This window comes from Cyprinodon variegatus, unplaced genomic scaffold, assembly GCF_000732505.1.
Source record: "Cyprinodon variegatus isolate N-32 unplaced genomic scaffold, C_variegatus-1.0 Scaffold137, whole genome shotgun sequence".
Lineage (NCBI taxonomy): Eukaryota > Metazoa > Chordata > Actinopteri > Cyprinodontiformes > Cyprinodontidae > Cyprinodon > Cyprinodon variegatus.
Genome location: NW_015150590.1, coordinates 345,704 through 367,292, shown reverse-complemented (window position 1 = coordinate 367,292; position 21,589 = coordinate 345,704). Strand labels below are relative to the sequence as shown.

General features: G+C 36.4%; 4 protein-coding genes across 5 annotated transcripts; 3 read left to right on the top strand and 1 right to left on the bottom strand.

The window, feature by feature from the left end:
• The first annotated feature begins 473 nt into the window (after positions 1-473).
• tmem59 (transmembrane protein 59) lies at positions 474-4,734 on the top strand. Its single transcript, XM_015376575.1, has 8 exons — positions 474-688; positions 902-1,007; positions 1,629-1,723; positions 1,800-1,952; positions 2,052-2,124; positions 2,911-3,034; positions 3,128-3,245; positions 4,082-4,734. The coding sequence occupies exons 1-8, from the start codon at positions 533-535 to the stop codon at positions 4,232-4,234; spliced, it is 978 nt and encodes a 325-aa protein (XP_015232061.1). The 5' UTR covers positions 474-532; the 3' UTR covers positions 4,235-4,734.
• Positions 4,735-6,433: 1,699 nt separating this feature from the next.
• On the bottom strand, positions 6,434-10,269 carry lrrc42 (leucine rich repeat containing 42). Of its 2 annotated transcripts, none has more exons than XM_015376582.1 (7): positions 9,639-10,269; positions 9,425-9,556; positions 9,233-9,354; positions 9,064-9,149; positions 7,104-7,217; positions 6,942-7,026; positions 6,434-6,861 (listed from the first exon to the last, which is right to left on the bottom strand). In XM_015376582.1, exons 1-7 carry the CDS (start codon positions 10,037-10,039, stop codon positions 6,557-6,559), a joined length of 1,245 nt encoding a protein of 414 aa, XP_015232068.1. In that variant the 5' UTR covers positions 10,040-10,269; the 3' UTR covers positions 6,434-6,556. The 2 variants fall into 2 exon arrangements, with proteins under 2 accessions (XP_015232068.1, XP_015232069.1); XM_015376583.1 differs by having other exon boundaries at positions 9,233-9,351.
• Positions 10,270-11,358: 1,089 nt separating this feature from the next.
• yipf1 (Yip1 domain family member 1) lies at positions 11,359-18,323 on the top strand. The gene is made up of 10 exons (XM_015376580.1): positions 11,359-11,451; positions 11,686-11,802; positions 12,308-12,465; positions 12,568-12,648; positions 12,750-12,837; positions 12,973-13,089; positions 13,168-13,334; positions 14,358-14,540; positions 16,198-16,301; positions 17,844-18,323. Exons 2-9 carry the CDS (start codon positions 11,769-11,771, stop codon positions 16,279-16,281), a joined length of 912 nt encoding a protein of 303 aa, XP_015232066.1. The 5' UTR covers positions 11,359-11,451; positions 11,686-11,768; the 3' UTR covers positions 16,282-16,301; positions 17,844-18,323.
• A 1,695-nt stretch (positions 18,324-20,018) lies between these two features.
• On the top strand, positions 20,019-20,810 carry LOC107085932. The gene has a single exon (XM_015376593.1). The coding sequence runs from the start codon at positions 20,065-20,067 to the stop codon at positions 20,695-20,697; it is 633 nt and encodes a 210-aa protein (XP_015232079.1). The 5' UTR covers positions 20,019-20,064; the 3' UTR covers positions 20,698-20,810.
• Positions 20,811-21,589: the final 779 nt, after the last annotated feature.

Sequence of the window (21,589 nt, the reverse complement as noted above, 5' to 3'; positions counted from 1 at the left end):
ATCTAATACAAATTAAAATTTTCATTGATGTTTAGAACAGGTGGCCTAAAATATATCGCTGTAAAAAGCAATCCTGTTTACTAAGGGGTGCCTATTGTTTGATATTTTTATACATTAGTGAAAGAAGACCATCCTGAAATGCACCGGCATTTCCTTTTTTTTTATATATATATATATAACTCATAAAACTCATGATATTCTGTTAAGTTCAAATATTCTAAAATGTGTAAATTTACGGAAAAATGTAGATACTTCTAAAGTTAAAATTTCAATAGAAAAAAATATTGAGAATTTAACGTGTTTAATTCGTATCCTTTTCGAACAAATTTACCAAAATTTACCCTGACGTAAAATATATCTTTAGACTAAATACCACAATGCTTAATAATTATTGTTTAAAGTTGAACCTTTAGGTCTATCGTAAAGAGGAACAGTCATTGAACGCATCCTTAAAGGAAAGAAATCTCGCGAGGTTACACTCCAGATTCGGGTGGACGGGGAAGAGAGGGACGGTTTTGTTGTTGTTTGCAAAATGGGAACCTTTTCTTTCTTTAGCAATATTTTGGGGCTTTATGCCCTGTTTGCTTTCACCTCAGCGTCCTCAGACGTGTTCGACAGCGTTCTGGGAAGCACAGTATCCTGTCATAAATCCTGCGAAATGACATATAGTTTGCACACGTATCCACGGGTGAGCACTTTTATCTTGCTTATGTCAGCTAGCGCGCGCTAACATTATGCAATTAAGAAACAGAAAAACAAATTGACTTGTCAGGTTAAGTCCTATTTTATTGTTTGATATGTTGTTGTTCTTAATTGAATATTGTATATAAGGAATGTTTGCTGCGTCATTTGGCAGAGGCATTCAACTGGTCCGTCGGTTTGTTTGTTTTTGTGTTTTCAGGAGGAGGAACTGTACGCCTGTCAGAGAGGCTGCCGTCTGTTCTCCATTTGTCACTTTGTCCGAGACAGCGACGATTTTAATCAGACCAAATCTGAGTGTGAATCAAGTAAGTTTCTTAACTTCCTTTTACATTCTGGCCCGGATGGCTCTTGTTAGAGTTGAATATTGTCTATATCCAAATGCATTGTTAGATTCAGCTCAAAGATCCACCTGAATGTTCTAGAAACGTCTGGAATTTATGGTTTACATGATACTGCAAAACAGGGCTTCTGTCATTTTGCAGTTTTTGTTTCTGTCTGTGCATCCATGATCCCTCTGTTTGTAACTCATCCTAACTCCATCCATCATTTGTCTCTTCTACTAATTATCCATGCATTTACATAGATTCATTTATTGGCTGACCAATGGAAATCAGTGCATCACTGTTAAGTTTAGGGGGAAAAAACTTCCTAAGATCTTTGTTTAAAAAAATCTTAACAAAAAACCCATAAAATCCCAATAAATCTAGTTTCTAATGTCACAAAATATTTGATCTTTTGCAAGAGATTGTATTTGTTTTCTATTCATCATGGTGACATTCTCAGTTCCTGTAAAAATGTACTGAGGTGTGATAAGAAAATATGAAGCAGAACCCTGTATACCAATTAAACGATAAAAAATAACTCATGATTCATTGTGTTGCATGCCACTTAACCTATTTTACCATCTGTTACATTAATTTATGCAGCCTGTCGGGAAGCCTACACTCAGTCTGATGAACAGTATGCTTGTAACATGGGCTGTAACAACCAGCTTCCATTTGCTGAGCAACGTCAGGATCAGGTATGTCACTTGTTTCATTGATGCAGAATGACTATTAGAACAATGGAATTCTCAATCTCTCTTATTTACTGCACAGTTGGAGGCCATGATGCCTAGGATTCATCTTCTACATCCACTGACTTTGGTCAGAGGATTTTGGGAGGATGTAATGAGTCAGGCCCACAGCTTCATCACTTCCTCCTGGACGTTCTACCTTCAGGCTGATGATGGAAAAGTTGTTGTTTTCCAGGTATTTAATCGAAAACAGTCAACCTTGGTGAAATAGTTCTTTATAAAACCAACCTGGTGAGTCCCTTTTATTCAACAAATGCTTCTCTCTGCTTCCCAGTCTGAACCTCAAGTCAGAATTTTCACCCATATTGAGCTGGACAAGGATACGCAGGAGGAGCCCCAGAAGAGCTGTAAGAACATCAGAGTTTATTATTTTATGCAATGTTTCTCATTTTTGATTTTTTTTTTAAATGGGCTAGGGAGGAATCAATGTGTACTGAGGGGTGGCTTTAAACTATTAGGCTCCATAACCAGTTCAGCATGGATCTATACTGTACCAACAGGAAAATAAATGGCACCACAGTATTCAGTATTTTGCAAATAACTCACTGAAGAAAGACTAGACTTTCATGAAGCCCTTTCTAATAATTCTAAACAAATATTCATTCAATACTATGCAGTCTAAATGAACCATGTATTCTACACCAAATATACACATTAAAGGGACTGAGCAGATAACATTGCCCTCTCCGCTATAAAACATAAAATCCAGTTCTGAATAGAGCACGTATTTGGAATTATAAATGTATTTATTTGGTGTTTGGTGTTGTTTAACAACTATACTGTTAATTTATAGTTAATATACTAACATCTAAAATGTCCAATTAGTTGGGACATTCCACTTAAGAGAGTGCTGCTATCCTCTGGTTTAGGTGGAAACTGTTTATTCTGGAGGTGATGAATTACCCCTTAGCTCCACTCCTGCTCTGATGTAGGCCTTTTAACTTTGTGACAGTGCAGTGTTACCATTTTCTTTCAGCTGGGCCAAGGTACAAGTCTAGTGCCCCTTGTGGCCATAAGTTATGCAATGTTCTTTTGAAAAAAAAAAATAAAAAAAATATATATAGTCAGAACTAGAATTATGGAAAATTCTATGTAATAACCTTCTCTTTGTTGATTTCTTTCTTTTTTCTTAGTTCCAGGGCTGAGCAGTCCTATTTACAAAGAATACCATCGCTCTTTAATCCAAGAGAGAGACAGGGATCTAAGTGGTGAGCGCAGCTACGATGATGGATACAACCTTTTTAGCTGCCTGTCAAGGTTTGCATTTCTCTGTTGTCTTAGCTGATTTTATTAGCACCAAAAGTTGATGTGGCGCTGCTCATGCTATTTGTTTTGTACGTGTCTCAACAGGAACCCTTGGCTGCCTGGGTGGATCCTTACAACAACTTTAGTTCTGTCTGTGTTGGTCCTGATCTGGATCTGCTGTGCTACTGTGGCAACTGCTGTAGATCAATATGTTCCTGCTGAGGTATGCCCTCTGATATTTTCTTGACTTGGTCTCTTGGTTATTTGTTTAACCTGTTTAGTGCTATTGCTTTTTGTTGTTGTTGGTTTTTCTTGGATCCAACACTGTGAGGATTTTCTGGGAGTCTCATATGTTTAACAAGAATCCATCTCCTTTTTAGAGATGCTGTATTTGGGAATATATTAATCTTTCAGAATTTACTGTGAAATTCTGAAATTTGATTTATTTTGTTTAAATGTTTTTTATGACCAATTGCTTAAAGTTTCAACGTTCAAATATGCTAACTCCTTAAGCCTTTCCAAATTTTGCAGTGGCAGTGAAACAAACACCTGAGGTTTAATTTGGCTTCAATCGATTTGCCCAAAACAAAGTTGTATGTATTTCTATAGTGTAAAAGAAACTGTAAAGGAGTTAAGACATTTTTTTTGGTGTTATAGCTGAAAAAAATGACATGCATGCTACATTCAACTGCATGTATTGCAGGTACATCTTCACCAAATTTGCAGATTTAGAGGCTGGATTATGTCCTGATTTATTCTTTGAGTATCTCAGGCTCATTGAAATTGGATGGAGCACATCTTTAAACATGATCTTGGCACAGATTCTGATGGATTTATGTCTGTACTTAGACTAGGTCACAATACATGATTGTTTTTTTTTATCTAAAACATTATATTTTATCCTTGGTTGAATGTTTCCAAAAGGGAAGCCTCACCAGTTTCAAGGTTCCCATATTTCTGCCAACTCGGAACTGCTTCCTTGTAGCTACTGGTTCCCCACAGCAGCTGGTCTGAACATGCAATTTAAATAAAATGCTACTATTCTTTTCTACCTTTTAGAAACTGAGCATTAATGGGGACAATGACTACATCAAAGAGCAGAAACTGACTCCTTACCCAGCATCCTCTCTGATTATCATCACCTCCAAAGGGCCAGAAGAAGAGGCTGGTCCACTTCCTTCCAAGGTGAACCTTGGACAATCCAACATCTAAAAACTGAAGCTGCACTCCCAAAAGGAACCTTCTCTTGATGAATAATCAGCGGATTTTTTTTATTTTTTATCCTTAGATTTAAGGAGTGAGCTGGTTGTGGGCTAAGCAGAACTTTCAGATTATTTACTATTAACTGTTTTGTCCCTGCTTTATTCATACATTCTTAAATTGGGGTATTTCAAACTTTTTTTTGTTTATTGGTTTAATGACACAAACGAGTAATGAGGGTATTAAAAGAATAAAATGTGCTAGGACTTTCCTGCAAGTTTTCTGTTGCATTAGTTCCTTTTTTTTCTTTTGGTGTGTGTTTTATTGAATGTAATGAAGTGACTTGAAGTGATGCAGGTTTTTACCCAAATCCACAATGTTTTGCTAACGTAGATTGTGTGGACACTGCAGACTCTCCTTTCGTTAACATGTTGATATTGCTGCAATATCTTGATTCATTCTACAGTAAAGGCCTGTGCTCCTAATTTAATGAGACGGTACATGCGGTTAAGTCTTTCCTGCTTTGCTGTTTACTTCGTAATAAATAAGAATAAAATACCAAGCTGAAATTGTTCATTTGAAATCATGATTTTCTGTTTAATCTCTGGGTTAATTAAGAGAGAAGGAGCAGCTTCAAATTTAAGTTGAGCCTAAAAGTGATTTGGACCTAGGGCTTGCTCCTTGGTCTGTGATGGTGGTAAGTACGCCTCACTGTGAGTCATTAGTGTTCTGGCATCTTTCAGTTGTAATAAAACTTCTTCTGATCAGTATCACCTGGTAGGGATGGACTGGGTCAAGGTGTGCCTTTCAAAACCAAGCAACCTATCAAGTCTAGTGGTAGCATAATCAGGGTGTCTGCAGGTCATTAAAAGTCATTAAATTATTTTTAAATTAAGGCCTTAATTGGCATTAAAATTCATTAAATGTGATTATTATGGCATTTAAAATGCTTTATAAAAGAAAAAAATTGTCAAATATATCAGATTTAACTGGTTCCATGTGTTGCGTGGAACTGCTCCTTGTTGATCTTAAAGCCAAATGTTTGGAACGGAAGCACGAGGCACAGAAGAGAGAATGGGAAAATGCTAATTTTAACATAAGTGGCTGGAAAACGAGAAATTTGGGACATGGCTGCAGCCTGTCGATGGTAAAGATTAGGAAGGATTTGGCCGTGTTTTTATATATATATGAGACTAATGGGTACTTATTGATGGCATTAAAATTATTTCTAAGAACATTAAAAAGCATTAAATTAAGAGTTCCTCCTTTCTGTATAAATCCTGATCATGCTGCGGGGTTCTTCCACTCCTTGCATTTCAGGTGCATTGCATTATGTTATCGCAGAAACTATAAGGAAGCGACTCCTAATTTAACTTCCTCTAAACATTTAGATGATTTAAAGCGGACACAACTGAGTGACCCAACATGACGATGATGCCAAAACAAGAGTCAGAGCAGGTTTTACACAGGTTGACATTAAGCTTATGTGACCAGATTGGGAATATCATGATGTGTGATTTTCAATTCAAGCTGTTGTAGCACACATTGTGGAGGTGCCTGTGTGATTTTTTTTTTCCTCTGTACATTACATGAGCTTTGGATACAACTTCAAACTTGGTCCTCAAGTTTGTTTTTGTTTTTTCCCCCCTTTCTTAAAGGTGTAGTGGAGGATGTTCTTTTTCCAGGTGGATCATCAAAAATAACTGGTCCTCCTAATTGTCAATCATTCTGGTGATATGTTTACGTAAGGGCATCCTACGTGCTTGTCCTCATTTTCACTTACTGGTGGTGAGTTGAAAAAATTGCCAATCTTTTGGAAATTAAGCTTGTCTGAGCGATCAACAGCAACTTTTAAACAGAGCATGCACGAGTAGAAAGGGGCTCCTGCACGCTCTCGTACGCAATTATTAGGCGTTCCCTCTCAGGAGCGGCTACAGGATTGTGCATGTGCATTTATTTCTAAAGCAGAGAGGGCGGGTCTTTTCAAAAATCTTTGTAAATCCTCCACTATACTATTTGAAACTGTTAGGTGTATAATAACTATATCCTTAAAACCATCCTCAAATTCCAGAAATTACTCTTAACATTTAAGTTTTTTGTGTATCTGTTCCTCTCAAAAACACCTGTTCAGTAAAATGCTAAAGTGAATTTAAAAGCTGCAGGACAAACAAACTCTTACAAACACAGTTTTATTTATCTTTAAAAATAAAAAAAAGTAAAATACAAAATAGTTTTTCCAGAGTGTCAGTAAACAGCTAATAAGTATTACATTTCGACTGCTGCTCCCATGTCGGTTTATTTATTATGGAATGGTGTTAGAACGCATTCCATTCTTCAGTAGCTGTTTAACAAGTCTGCATCCTCTGCAGTGAAAACCAAGGAGGATGAGCGATGAATTTTAGTAGGAGGGCTTTGATGAGAGTCATCACACTTGCTAGATTCTGGCTTCCTCTTTTTGATATAACAGGTGGGATTCCTAACTTGGAGGCACTTTGTGGTGGATGGATCCATTTTCTCTATTAAGTGATTGTTTGCTGTGGGTTTGTAGAAATGTAGTTTCTCCATGTTGGTCCTCTTCCCGTTCTCACCAGTCAGCGGTGCAGCATTCAGTACCTCTCTGACAAACTTCTGTCTGCCAACTACAAAAACAAAAAACAGTTTTTTATGTGTGAATTTACTTAGACAAATTAATAAAAATAAAAACATGCAATAGACTCACAAAAGCGAAGTGCTGAGGCCCGCGACTCTTCCATTTTTTTCTGTTTAGGCATCTGGCAGCCACTCGTTTCCCACTGATTTACAACCTCAAAAAAAGTTTGGATTATTGGTTCTGCTTTTTAAGCAATGAAACATATTCCTGGTATTACCTAAAAATGCTTACCTGTTCTGCCCATCCTTCTGTCTTACACTCTGAGTGATCGAAGATGTTCAGTGGTTTCTCGGAATGAATAAGTCCCAAAACGTCCCACATGGTTTTCTTCAATCCTGTATCAAGCTGAAATAAACAACTAATTATTTCCAAGACCAAAAAAATAAAAATCAATAATACCTTCTTTAAATCATTTTTAGATTTTACAAGTAAAAATATGCGTGTCATTTATTCATATTTAGCACCTTTAAACCAGGGAGCCCGAGTAAAGTATGGTGTAACCCATTTTCTTCATGAGTCACCTGGTTAGTAAATGAGGGCAACAGTGGCATAGAATGCAGAGCTTTGTCTTTAGAACTGGTGGGTCGATGGTTCAAACACCAACTTTGCCTGCCTCAGACGTTGCGCCCCTTAGTCAAGGCACTTCACCTGCATGGACTACTGATGGTTGTCAGAGGGCTCAGTAGCTCCTGTATATGGCTGCCCTGCTTCAATGTAGCCTCAGTGCAGGAATGTGCTTTCATATTCTCCAACAGATCCACAGAAAATAATTATGGGTGTGTGACTAGGACTGAATGTAGTGTTTTGGAGTTCCCTGACTTGAAAAACCACTAAGTACAGACCATTTTATGATGAGGTGCGGTTATATTCAAAAGGCTTGTTTCTGAGTTAGCACACTGGAAAAAAATCAAAATCTAGAAAAGTAAATTTTTCTTAAATTAAGTGTATTTGTTCTTGAATTTAGGAGGTAAGTGAGACACATTTACATTTAAAAATAGGGGAAAACTATTGCATTGTCTTATTTCAAGTGCATGATATCTAATTATATTAAGAGTAAAAATGCTCATTACATTGGCAGATCATCTTATTTACCTACTCAAATGAAGGGTAAATACACTTAATTTAAGACCTTTTTATTTATATTTAGATTGTTTTTGCAGTGTATAAAAAACCTGAGACCATTTATCAATGCAATCAGAGAACTGATGGAGAACACAGTGTGGTAAAGAATAAGGAAGACAGCAGACACATAAGCTCTATAGTTAATGAGAGATTTAGAGCAGAGCTAGGTTATTAAATGGATTGCGGAAATTCACCTCTGCCAAGACACAGCTTCACCTCTAAACAAACAGGCCAGAGGAGCAGCGGGTTTGTCATAAAAGCAGCCATGAGGCCAATGGTAACGCTGGATAGAGACGTTAGTCTAGAGAACTATTTAATATGAGCTCCAACATTTGACCTTTATTCTAAAGTTATAAGCTGCTCTAGTCAGATGAGAAAAAAATTAAACCTTTATTTTAATCTACAAAAAAAAGAAATAGTTGGTGGAAAACATCAAATATCTAAATATAAAGTGTCCATTTTAAAATAAATCTGTATTGTTTAAAGAATATCATGATGCTTCATAATACGTTGCATCATGATGGGTTGTAGTTTTAAATAAAAAGGCATGTTTCTAAGTTAGGATACAAAGCTAAAGAACCAATTAAGAGCAGTGATGAAACCCGAATAACATTTCTTTTTAAAAAATTATGAACTAAATTCTAATTGTCCTGAGGAATTGCAAAACCTTTTGGATTAATAACTAGCAGAAGATTGACATACAAACCCCATTGGTAGTGCTTTAACGGTGCAAAAAATATGAAGCATATTCACACCTCTGCCATCTGTTCGCCACCTTGTAATAATGATTAAATAATAAGCACAAATGGTACTTCTTATTTAACTGAATTATAAAAATGATAATTTCCGTCATCATTTATAGAGGCAGTGAAAGGTGCTTCAAGAGAAAGTAAATGTAGGCCACCGTTAAAGATGAAATCATATACACGTTTCCTATTTGCTTTACAATTATGTTCCACTTTTTCTTAGTCTATCTCATACAATCCAAATCAAATACAGAGGAGGTGGTTCAGCGTGACAAAATATAAACAAGCACAGGTGGTATGGCTATTTTTCAATTCCTTCTTACCTTCACATTGGTCCCAGTTGCATCAAGCTTCACAAGCTTTGCGAGGCATTTGAGGTATCTAAAAGCCATTTCTGAAATGGGATTGTCTGCATCAAAATAAGAGAAAAAAAACATTTAAATTACTTTTATATGAAGTTGGTGCATACCTGACTATAAGGGAACTACTGACGAGAAACATCCAGAAGCTCCAAGGAGTCCAGTCCCTTCTTCATGATACGGATGGGAGCGGTTAGTCTCTGCAGGCCAACATCTGACAGGTGGTTCCCACCAATGAACAGCTGAGTCAAGCTGCTGAGGAGGGAAGCATTCACAATTAGTTTTACATTATTACCTAAATACATCATAGAGAGTCTAACCTTACCTTGACAGAGATGGGGATGTGAGATGCATGAACAACTCATGATCATCTCCTAGTCTACAGCCAAACACATCTAGAGACTTTAAACTATGAAATGTTTTTATCTCGGTGATCCTCTCATGCAGGAGTGGAAACCTACAAAATTAGAAAAGGGGACAATGATCACTGATATTTATGGAGAAACTGGTGCAGATGTTGAGGAGAAAACGTCCCCCACCTGTTTCTGAGACAGAGTGAGCCCAGCACCATGTCTCCATATGCGTCACAGAATAGCTTCATGGCTTTCTGAGAAACTTCTGGGTTCAAAAACACACGGTTCTCCTCTGCTGCCACAAAAAGCCTGTCGCCTATTTGCTCTGGGAAGCCAACCAGAGAGTCCACATGGTGGATGTTGTCAGCTACGAACAGCAGCGTGATGTCAAACAGAGATTTAGTGGTGTATCTCAGACTTCCCTCCTCATTGTAGGTGAATATGAAATGCTCCTTTCTTTGTACGAACGGATTCGTCCTCCTGCATGATGATGATGAGGAGGATGATGGTTTTGGTTGTGCCAGGATTATGTTTCCCACACGGCGGAGGTTTCCCTTTTCTCGGACATAGATTGTGCTGTTGTCCATAACAGACACACACTATTTTCTCTTAGCTTAGCAGCCGATTTGAATATAGATTCAAAGTAAAATCTCTTTTAAGGGTCATTAGGTTAGCATAAACGACAGACAGAGAAGCTCCCTTTTGATGAAGGTGTTCTCAGTTACAGTTACTCCTCATTTTCATAACTGCTGTATGTTATATCAGTAATCTGCTTTTTAAAAGCATATCCCAGTCTTCTTCTTCTTCTTCTTCTTCTTCTTCTTCTTCTTCTTCTTCTTGAAATCTTTATGGTGGTTGGTAAAAACGCTAAGTGAGCATTACCGCCACTAACCGGCAAGGAGTGTGGACCGCATGGCAAACAAAACAAACAAACAAACAAAAAAAACTATATCCTGTTATACAATTTAATCTGTTTCAAAAACTCAAATATAACCTGATATCCTCTGCTTCCCGATTCCTTTTGAAGTAAATCAACAATGTCAGGTTTCATTTTCATATTACTATTTTCTCTGAATCAAATATTTCCTACAACTCAAAATAATATGTTCCACCGTCTCAACTTCCCCACAGTCTCATTTCCCTGTCTGATGTTTACCTATTAAAAATAATGACATATTCAATCCTGTGTGTCCTAGTCTAAGTCGTAAAATAATCATCTCTTCTCTCCTGTTCCTTTCTGTGCTTCTTATTTGTCTTATTTGGCTCTTTTGGGTTGTATAGAACCACTTTCCTTTCTTTTCCACTTCCCATAACTTTTGCCACCTCTCTTTTGTTTTTTGTATAATTATACCCTTTATTTCTGCTGTAGACAGTCCTTTTTGCTAGCACACAGCATAGATTAACAAAAGCGGAGGAGTACGTCACTTCGCCGCCATATTGTGAGGGGCCTGTTTAGCTGAAGTCTGATTTGTTCAGTATATGTGAGGCTTGTGAGCACATTCTAATTGCATGATTTCCTAATCAGATAGTGTTTTTTTTTTTAGATTATCCTCACTATAAGTGCTAAAATTTAATTATATCACATTATCCAAAACCGGCAAATCAAAACAAACCGTTTTATTTTGCATGCGTTAGTTTCGTCGACAAATTGCCACCCACAATATGGCGGGGTCTGTTGCCAACGCTGCAACGTACCACTCATTTCCTTATTTCATAGTAAAAGCCGACTAATAATAGTACTCGATTGCACTTGCAGATATACCACAAACTATGCCTTAATTCAGAAAGACTGTTTTTTAAATATTTTTTGTACGATTGAGATAATTGTATAACACTACATTTTACGAAATATGTTATCCGGTTGAATTGAATAAACACTTATTTTGAAAATATAGCTGGAACAGGAATTAATCTTATTTACCTTGTTGGCATATCCTGCTTCGAGCTTCCCTAGCAAGCAATGATGAAATAATATTTACAGGGTTTCTCTGAGAATTTGGTAAGCTTGGATTCAAGACACTCAATATTATGAATTAATACTCCATACCAGATATTGTAACCATACATGTTTTATATTTTTTGTTAATTTATTGTTGCTTATAAACCGTTGGGGACCTAGTAAGCTAGCTAGCCACTAAAGTTCACTTGTGCCTTTACAGCTTTGTAAAATGCTTTTAATGTGGAGATAATTGACGTAAAACCCTTAAAAGTTGTGCTTTATATCCATTCACAGCTTCCAGTGATTCATTTCTTTCCCTGTGCCATATTATTCTGCCAACACATTCTCAAAAGACGAAGCTTTTTACAGAAAAGTGAATGGCGTCGAAAAATGATCCATTTGAATTCCGAGGTGAGTGTTTTGCACAATTTTTTTACATGATCTTCATTATTAAAAACGAGAATGTAATTTAATTTTGATTACATATATATGATGAAATTTGTAAGGATGCCATGGGGAGATACATTTACTAGAATATGTGTTTTATTAAATAAAGATCTGAAAAATTCTCTAATTATACAAATATATTATATATCAGAAGAGCTTTGACCATATTTACCATTTTGTAATGCTACAGTTTAGTTTTTTTCTGTAAAGGTGTCTGATTAATCAGCTCAAAGTAAAGCATTGCTCCAGAGTGAAAGGAAATGACACGTTTTCAAAGCATATGAATAGCAGGCAGTAGTGACCTTTATTTAGCCTGATCCAGTCAGTACATTATGAAACAAAGTCTCCCTGCATTGATATATCCTAATTTTAGGCGGTTCAAAGGTGAAATAGTTTTAATTTCGTAAAAGAACAAAAAGGAAATATTAATCCAGACAACCAACATTGGTTTCTTCTCACCTCCATCTAGATTTTGATGAGACTGGGGATCTACTGATACCCAGCAATGATGCAGTAACCATCAGCATTGATGATGAGGACCTGAAGCCCAAGAGGGCAAGAAGTGATGTCGGTTTTACTCAAGATGCTGCTGATGAAGAACCACTCATCGGTGATGACAGAGAAGAGGTCAGAGCAAGACTTAAATATTTGGTCCTTATCGGTACATGAAATATAGATGTATCGAATGTTTAGTTGATGCAATTTTTGTCTCTTTCTGTTTTATTCAAGCTTCTAGCTGGGAAAAAGAAAAGTGCTCCTTTTTGGACGTTTGAATACTACCAAAAATTCTTTGACATTGAGACCCATCATGTACGTCATTTAATTTGTTTGAATCGTTTGAGTAACTGCTGTAAGGCAGATGTATCTTTAACCTGGCTGAAACTTGACTTTTTTTTTAACATAACATTTAGGTAAAGGAGAGGATCCTTGGATCAATGGTGCCGTGGCCTGGAAAGAACTTCATTCAAGTCTACCTTCGTAAAAACCCCGATCTTTACGGTTAGCTCTGACTTAGTTTGCAGACTTGTGGCATATGTCACATGTTTTGGCAAGTCGATGTAGTTTCTCATATCGATTATAAAATGTTTATACAGATTATTAACTCTTTTTTTTTTTATGTGCTTGTGTTTTTAGGTCCATTCTGGATTTGTACCACTCTTGTGTTTGTCATTGCTATCAGTGGAAATGTATCTAATTTTTTGGTACACTTTGGCAACCCAGACTTTAAATATACCCCAGAGTTTCGAAAGGGTAAGTTCCCTTCCCACTAAACATGTTATAAAAAAAATGCAGTTTTTCTCTTGAGTTGACATCGTATGTTTTCTCTAGTGAGCATAGCTGCTACAGCCATCTTCAGCTATGCTTGGCTGGTGCCCCTTGGACTCTGGGGTTTGCTGTTATGGAGGAGCAATAAGATCTTGAACCTGGTGTCATATTCATTTATGGAGATCGTCTGCGTCTACGGATATTCTTTGTCAGTTTACATTCCAGCTGTGGTGAGCACTTTCAATTTACTTAACTTTTTACATCAACAATACTGAAACTGTCTTTAAATTCACTATTCATCTGTTTTTTTTTTGTAATTTAAAACTAAATAAAGCTCATTCAGAATAATTTTTATACATTTTTTGGTGGGTGTACACATGAGGATTAGACTTGTGTGTATGCATGTTCATATAGATTTACCTTAGCAGTGTACCATGGTTTGTTATCATCATTTCCTGGTCTTTAACACAATAGTTAAAAAGCATTAATAAGCAGCATCAATTACAGACTGCCTGAAGGTGACTTTCTGATTTTTGTGGAATAGAGTCATGTGAGGTGATAGTAAGGTAGGGTAAAGTTAGCACCAAAGAATTACATTACCAAAATCTCGCTTTGTGGAGAGCAAATTTTTTGGTTAGAACAAAGGGCCCACATGAATAAAATCGTCAGACTCAACACTTTTCTGGCTGGTTTTAAATGAACCAAACTTTTTGCAACGTCTCTAATCTTCTCTAACAAGCCTCTGAAACCTTGAGATTTAGTCAAGTTGAGTGACTTTGCAGGATAGTGTGAGTTAATGGGTCTAAATAAAAATGGATGCCATAAGGAAAATGTTTATTTGTTGACAAGTTTTTTTTTTTTAGCTTATGAAGATAGCTTGTGAAGATTTTTATTTTTATTTTTTTTCATCAGTTCATCCCTTTTTGTTTGTAGATGTGTACTCATAACTGATGAACTAGCTTACTGTGTCATATTATTAGTTGGATTTGGTAGGAAACCAATATTGCCCAGCCGTGCTTTGAAGGGGTATGAATACTTTTGCAAGGCGCAGTAGCTGCATGCACTTTAAAACAAAATGTGGATGTGTTGGGAGAACTTAAATTGTTATTTTTGAGGCAAGACTTAACATTATTAGGAAACTGGCTTGTTGGGCAAAGCCCATTTTTTGAAGATTTCTTAATGGCTTATTATCAAGTACTTTGTCCATATATCATAAAAACATTAAAAAAAAACATTGATTATGTCCACACCAGGTGCTGTGGATTATACAGTATGAGTGGCTGAGGTGGCTCTCCATCGCAGTGGCACTCTGCCTTTCCGGCTCCGTACTGGTGATGACTTTCTGGCCCGCACTCAGAGACGACCACCCCAAAGTCGTCATAGCGACCGTATCAGCCATCCTGTTGCTGAACGCATTGTTGGCTGTAGGCTTTAAGGTAATATTGTTTGCTTTTTTTATCCTGATCTAAAGCTCTGACTTTAAAGAGGTACTAATTTAGTTGAGTTTTTTTTTAACAACAGTGATTAGATATCAGTAGATAACGATAGCCAAACTTTCAATGGGTGTCAGCTCTGACCCAGCTTGGCTGTCAGTCACATACAAAGCCATGCCATTTTTGCACAGCTCTTCAATTCAGTTTCTAGGAAATTAATGTAGCTGCTAGTGTCAGGTTATGCTCCTCTGATAAGCCTCTTGTCAGTGGAAATTTCCACCATGCTTGCTAATTGCTGTGACAATGGGCTGTTAGATGACTTCTTAATGTGAATACTGTAAGGTCTGCAGGCATATCACATGTCTTGTTACCTCCATGTGATTGCTCTGCAGAGCACTGTAACCATGAAGAGGGAATAGGGTTTATGGATTTCTAACCTGATGCCTTCTTTATTTTATCAATTCATTTGTTTGTTTGTTTTTTTTCCTAACTTTACAGTCTTATTTTGATAGTTCACTAATTAATTCAAATATATATAATAAGATCAATGTTAAAATCTTGTTGGTCTACATGGTCCTTTAGGTCTAAAAACCTTTCAGAGATGCTTAATAGGTTTGAAGAATGTAGATCCCGCTTGTCACTCGACACCTGAACTGAACAAGGAGAAAATCTGAGACTTTTGAAGATTTTTTTATTTATTTATTTTTTTATTTTCTGAATTTTAAAAAAATGAGATGGTAACTCCAATATGTTTTACATAGAAAAACTGGAGTAGAAGGAAGATAAATGTTGTGGTATATAATAGGGATGTCCCCACCAGATATTGATGTCAGATATCAGTCTGATATCAAAAACAAATATCAGAATATATATACCTTCATCTACCTTCTGTAACCCATCGGTTAATAACACAACTGTTGATGTTGACTATTGTTTTCTGTTTGAAAAATATCACTGAAGTTTTCTTGGTCAGTAATAAGCGTATGTAGAATATTTAGCGATCTTGTATCCAGTCAATATCAAGACATTTCCATTATATTTTCCTATAAAAACTGGTGTTAGTCTGATTTAAATCAGGAATAGAAAACATATTATTAAAGCTGAACGATTTTACCAAAAATATTTTCCACCGATATTTCGATTGCATTTTTATTATGATTTTTTTTCCTGTCTTTGCACAAACCGCAAGCATATAGATGGTTCAGTCCAGGGACTCTGTTTGTTATGACCTTGAAAGCTTGCTGTTTCAGAGTCTATTGTTGCAGGACATTCCTGTAACCTCTGTTTGAAAAAGTGCTAGCTTTTATTAGCATGCCTGGATTTGTGTGCTTCAACTCTCTTTTCCCCTCTGTGTGGAAACAAACCCACTTTAAGGATATTACCTTCACCTAAAGACCTGTTCGGGAAAAATGGAGTGTTTTACTCTTTTTGATTTCATATTGAGTGCCTCTGGGATTTGAAAATTAAATTGCGTTTATATTGGAAATGCGTTTAATATCACAGTCCTAATTTATAGAATATCGGTTTAATTTATAGCATACCTTAAATTTTTGGATTAAATGTTCCTATGTTTCCATATGTTTCTTGATTCTAGTATACAATACACAGCTGTCTTTTTTGTCTCTTCTGTGTGATAAACTTACCTCACCATTCCCTACAGATGTACTTTTTTAGCCAACCTGGGCCAGGATCAGTACCTGTATCTGTACCTGTAACAAAGACCACCAATGGCACATCATCATGAAGGACCTGCATCGTGCAAAGGTGAACCCTAAAGACGCTTTTTAGAACCAAATATAAAAGTTATGATCTAATATATACCTGTTATTTTATCAGTCTTGTGTTTTGATATTTCACTGATATTAGGGTTATCTTGCTTTTTTTAATCAACTGCAGGCATAAATTAATGAAAGAAGATTTTTATTTAGTCAAAGAATCAAGTGTGTCTATTTTTAAATTCACTTAAAGGGGTCATAAAATGATTTTATAAGGTATTTGGTGCTGGTCCTTAAGTTCTCTGAATTGGGTGTGCAGCATTGGTTGGGATGAAAATGGCATATTTGCTGTTCTATGAGCCCTTATGGTTAAAAGCCCCAGAATGAAACGACAGGTTTTCTTCCTTTTATGGTATGCTCATGAATATTTAGACGAGGTGTGCGCTGATTGGTTGGTTTACAAAGAGCAAAGCTGCTGAGCAAAGACGCATCATAGCAACAAGCACTCACTCTCTGAAACATTTAGATTGTTGATATGGTAGAGTGGCCAGACGTCTTCTTTTTCCCGGATACGTCCTACTTTTCATACCTAAAGAAATGTCCGGGGGGAATTTCAAAATCTTCCAGGATTTTTGTCTACTTCATTGCAGCACGTAGTCGAAACAGGGAGCCAGCTTGGGATGGAGCAACCGAACCTGACCCAGGTGATGGTAGCCTGGACAACGGCGGCCCCGTGCATACCGTCATACCAGTCCAGATCCAGACCCACCTGCTGGCTATTCTGGACCCAAACGGATTTCAAACAGATAAAAATTACCACATGTTATCCAACGACAATGTCTAATTTCACTTGCAACGCTTCTGCTGTTTATACGGTTAAGCACTCCGGGACCAGGCTAGGAAGAAGCACAGTGAACTGGTGAAAGAAAAGTGAAACAGTGTGCTCAAAGATGACCCTGCACATTTTGAGAATGTTTGGCTAAACCTACTGCTGTGAAGCAGGATTCTCCACCATGAAGATAGTTAAAAATAAATATCTATACAGGCTCACGAATGAGCACCTTGATATGTGCTTGAGAATGGCTTTGTTTCCATTCAGACACAAGTTTAAAGCCTTGCAGGGCAGCCTAAAGCCCCATGCTCTCATTAAGCCATAAAAAAGAAAGAAAAAACAAACGGTCAGTTCAGGTGTTTTATACAATATGTGAATCAGGAAGCTGTCTATACAGTCTGAACGATTGTTGTTCTCTACTTCAGATTTTAAAATGGAAAAATTTTCTTTTTTTTATATATATATTTTTTTATTTAAAAAATCAATGTATAACGTGGATGCATAGAAACCTAATTTTAGTTCAGTGTTAAATTTTGTTTAAAGGAATGTATTATAATTAAAAATGTCTCTGGACATTTACTGGTTGTTGATTTTCTTTATTCTTTATTCTTATTTTTAATTTGTCTACCCCTGATCTATGACAATGTAAACTCTGTTTTGCATTATATGACCCCTTTAAGATGAGAACTTGACCCCAGACTTCCTTTACACGATTTAGTTTTCCTAAAGTGAGTGTTATTGTTTATTTTTAAATGACAGGTTCTCCAGTTGCTTTATCAGAGAGACTCAAGTTCCTGCGCTAATGAAGTCATGGGTGGACCGGATTTCACCGGCAACTCCGACATTGAGGCCATTATAGGCCAGCGTGTAAACTCTGTGCAGCATTGTAAGCTCTGAAAATGAAAACTGGTCAGAAGTATGTTACTCCTAATGGGATGGCTTCTAAACTTGCTTAAGTTAATTGGGGTTTAGTATTACACAGCACACTTAGTCTGTTATAGTGATGTTGTTTCCAGCTTTATAGCACTAATGGTAAAATGTTTATTTTCAAAAAATGGTTTATGAGAGCAAGTTTGTTTAAAAAAATGTTTCATAAGTACCCTCTTGAGGTAAAGGTGTTTTATTTTCCTAATATCAAGTGCCCTTAGCCACAGCCAAGTGTTTTAAGTGATTTTTGTAAATATTTTATGAATAGTTTGTTGTTATTATGGCAAATCAAAATAAAGTCTATGAAAATCCATGTCATGTTTTTACCTGGTCACAGAACATATGTGGTGTCTTCTGATTTGCTGCCTCATCCTGCCATAATAAAGCTAACTTCTGCCAATACAATGGTTTTACAACACAGGCTAGATTAAAGAACAGCAGCTGATTTCATTTCTGAGTTTTCAGGTGTTTAAAATCTTTTTGTGGGGATTTTGGTTTGGCCAGTTAACAGGCCATGTTAAACAACATAATTGGATGTTTTTCAATTTGTTCACATTTTGATATAGTTAACTTGTAATATCCTGAGTAGGAAATTAATTAAACCTTTATTTTTTTAAGCCAAACCTATTTAACATTTAATATTTTGTTTTTATTTGAAATCATTGTCAGTTGAAGTTGTTTGTTTTCATAAAGATGATTATGTTAAAGCCTCAAACTTATAATAATCCCAGAGGGAAATTACTTTGGTTACACGTTCCAGTTACAGTTTTATATGATATATACACACATCCAACTATACAATATAATAAAGATAAAAAAATAAGAATAAAAAGAGATAAAATATATACACATATAGCTCTTCTGTGTATATATATCTGTACGTAAATCTATGCATATGTAAAAACTAAATCCAAATAAAGTGAAAATCCAAGTAAAGTGATACGTGGCGTGCAAAAATAGTGCATAAAAAGTGCATAGTTGGGGAGTGGGATGAAACTAATGGTTTACAAAAAGCTTTAATAAATATAAATCTTAAAAGTGGGACCAACAATATTGCATCCCTTCCCTCTGGAGCAGGGTGGCAATTAGAAATTCATTGAAAATGGTTTGAAAATCCACCATTGGGCAACTGTTCTTTGAATACTTTATGTTCGAGGGCATTAGTGAGCTATTGAAACACCTTTGAAGCACACTGCAAAGTTCCAACTGGCAAAACAAGAGAACCAACTGTTCATAGCCCTAGTCCATCCAATATGACTAATACTAACTTATTTGAATTCCCAATTAAAATCCTTTAAAGGTTATATGACAGCGCATTTTAGACCAATTAATTTGCACTTTTGTGTCGTTTAAAACATTTTAGGCTTGGGGACCTTAACTCACCTCAGCTGTCACAAGATAGGCAATGTGACCCTTCAATCAGCTCCTTGTTACTGTTAGAAGTTGCATGTCCATTTCCACAGCTGGACATTTTGAATATTTAAAGGTGACATTGTACCCAATAGGTGTAGATTCAACGTTAACAAGAGAGTGTCTGACCTTAAAAGCTGGATGATAGGCCCCCACCATCCACCTTCTGACTCCTCCATCTTAGCTGTTGCATGGCAGGTAAAACTGATAAAAATCTAGTGTGACAGTTTGGATGGCCTCCAGTGGAAAATGTTCAGCTCTGTCTGGAAGCACATACAGACTCACTGTAGAGTTGGTATTCTTACCAGTGAGAGAAGGTCATTAAGATTTCACCCTTTGTTTGCACTGATTAACAAGGGCAGAAGTTTCTAGATTAATTAACAAAATCGAGAAAAGAAATGGGTCACTTGACACTGTGTCAATGACATGGTGGTGCCATAATTAATGGTCATTCTAGCCTCAGCTTTGAGTTACAGCGGAGCCTCCTTGTCTTACTGACAAACCTCTTAAAGGAATGTCACCTATCACAGTCGCAGTTATGCCTGTGGATTCATTAACACCCCACTAAAGGACCCTCTTTTTTTTCTTCAGAAGAAAGGCAATCAATTTCCATTAGTTTTTGATTTGGACAACTCTCTGCAGGATGGCCTCCTCCGGTGGTAAAGCTGAAAAATCCTCCAAATTTGAGATGCTGAAACTTTTGGAGAATTGCCGAAAGGAAAGAGATGAAGCTTTGCAACGGGAAAGTGCTCTGAGGGAAAGGCTCAGGCAGAATGAGGCAAGGTTGCGTTCCAGCGAGAGTATGAAACAGAAACTGAAAATATTGACCATGGACAACAAAGAGCTTAGAAAGCAAGTGAAGGCTCTTCGAGTGGATATTGGACTTGAGAGCAGCCCCAAATTCACTGGGAAGACTACAAAAGACATCGTCAATGATTTGCAAGAAAAGGAACGTGAGTGCAGCTCATTAGTAGAGAAGACCGGGAAACTTAGTCAAACCATTGATGACTTGACCGCAGAGTTGTCAAATGTGGCCACCTCCAAGACACTTTTGGAGGAACAAGTGCAGTCGTTACAGCAAAACCTCAAAGATATGACAAACAACCAGAGGCGTCTGCTAAAGCTGTGGGAAGACAAGAAGACACAGAGGGAGCAAAATGCTCTTCCTGCCATTATTCAGAGACCCTTTACCCACAAAGAAGTTCAAACTGACATGTCCATAAGCGCATATCAGAAGCTCCCATCTAATGCCTTTGAGACAAAACAGATAACTTAGGACTGTGACTAAAGCAGAGGTTTGGACAAACAGAGATTTTTGTCCTTTGGCAAAGACTTTTCATCATGGAACCTAATAAGACTTGGTTTAGTTCTGTCTTATAAAAAACAAAAACAGTGACATTGATTGAATGATTTTGATAATTGCTCAATAACTGTCTAATGCATGTCTAAACCGAGACTCATCATGTATATTTACTTAAATATATATTGTCACATCAAACCGAGCTGTCTTGTTAAGCAGATTTATTTTTGAGCATTTAGCTGTATGTATATGAGTTTGTGTTTAGTCTTTTTATATGTATATATATATGTGTGTATTTAAATGATTATTTTTTATACATTATAGAATAGTATTTCTACTCTATAGGCCTAATGTATAAAGAAATTAAATCATTTAAATACTTTATACATTATAGGGTAGTATTTCTAGAATCGATTAAGATTTTTTTATGACAAATACAACTCACATTAAAAAAAAAAACAAAAAAAAAATCAACAACTGTGAGGAGCCAGAAGGGAGAGACATTGGCACAGTTTTGGCACATTTTGTATTTTAGCTCTCGTATTTTTATTTCTTTTATATATGGTTGATTATACTGCCAAAATATCTCGAATTTGAAATAATTAATGTAGAATAAGAGGTTTAACATATTATAATTGAATACCTTTGCATTTAAGGATGTTGAATATTGTCTAAAAGTTCATTTATTTCAGTATTTAATTTAAACAGTAAAAGTCACATTTCCAGACTCACCAGTATCCATTTATATAGTTAAAATCATTATTACTGATTAATATATTATAACTTATTGGTTAACTTTGAGCAGTTCAACACAAGCAATGACACAGTTGTCTCCCATATGTGGTGGCACTAAAGCAATTTATCAGTC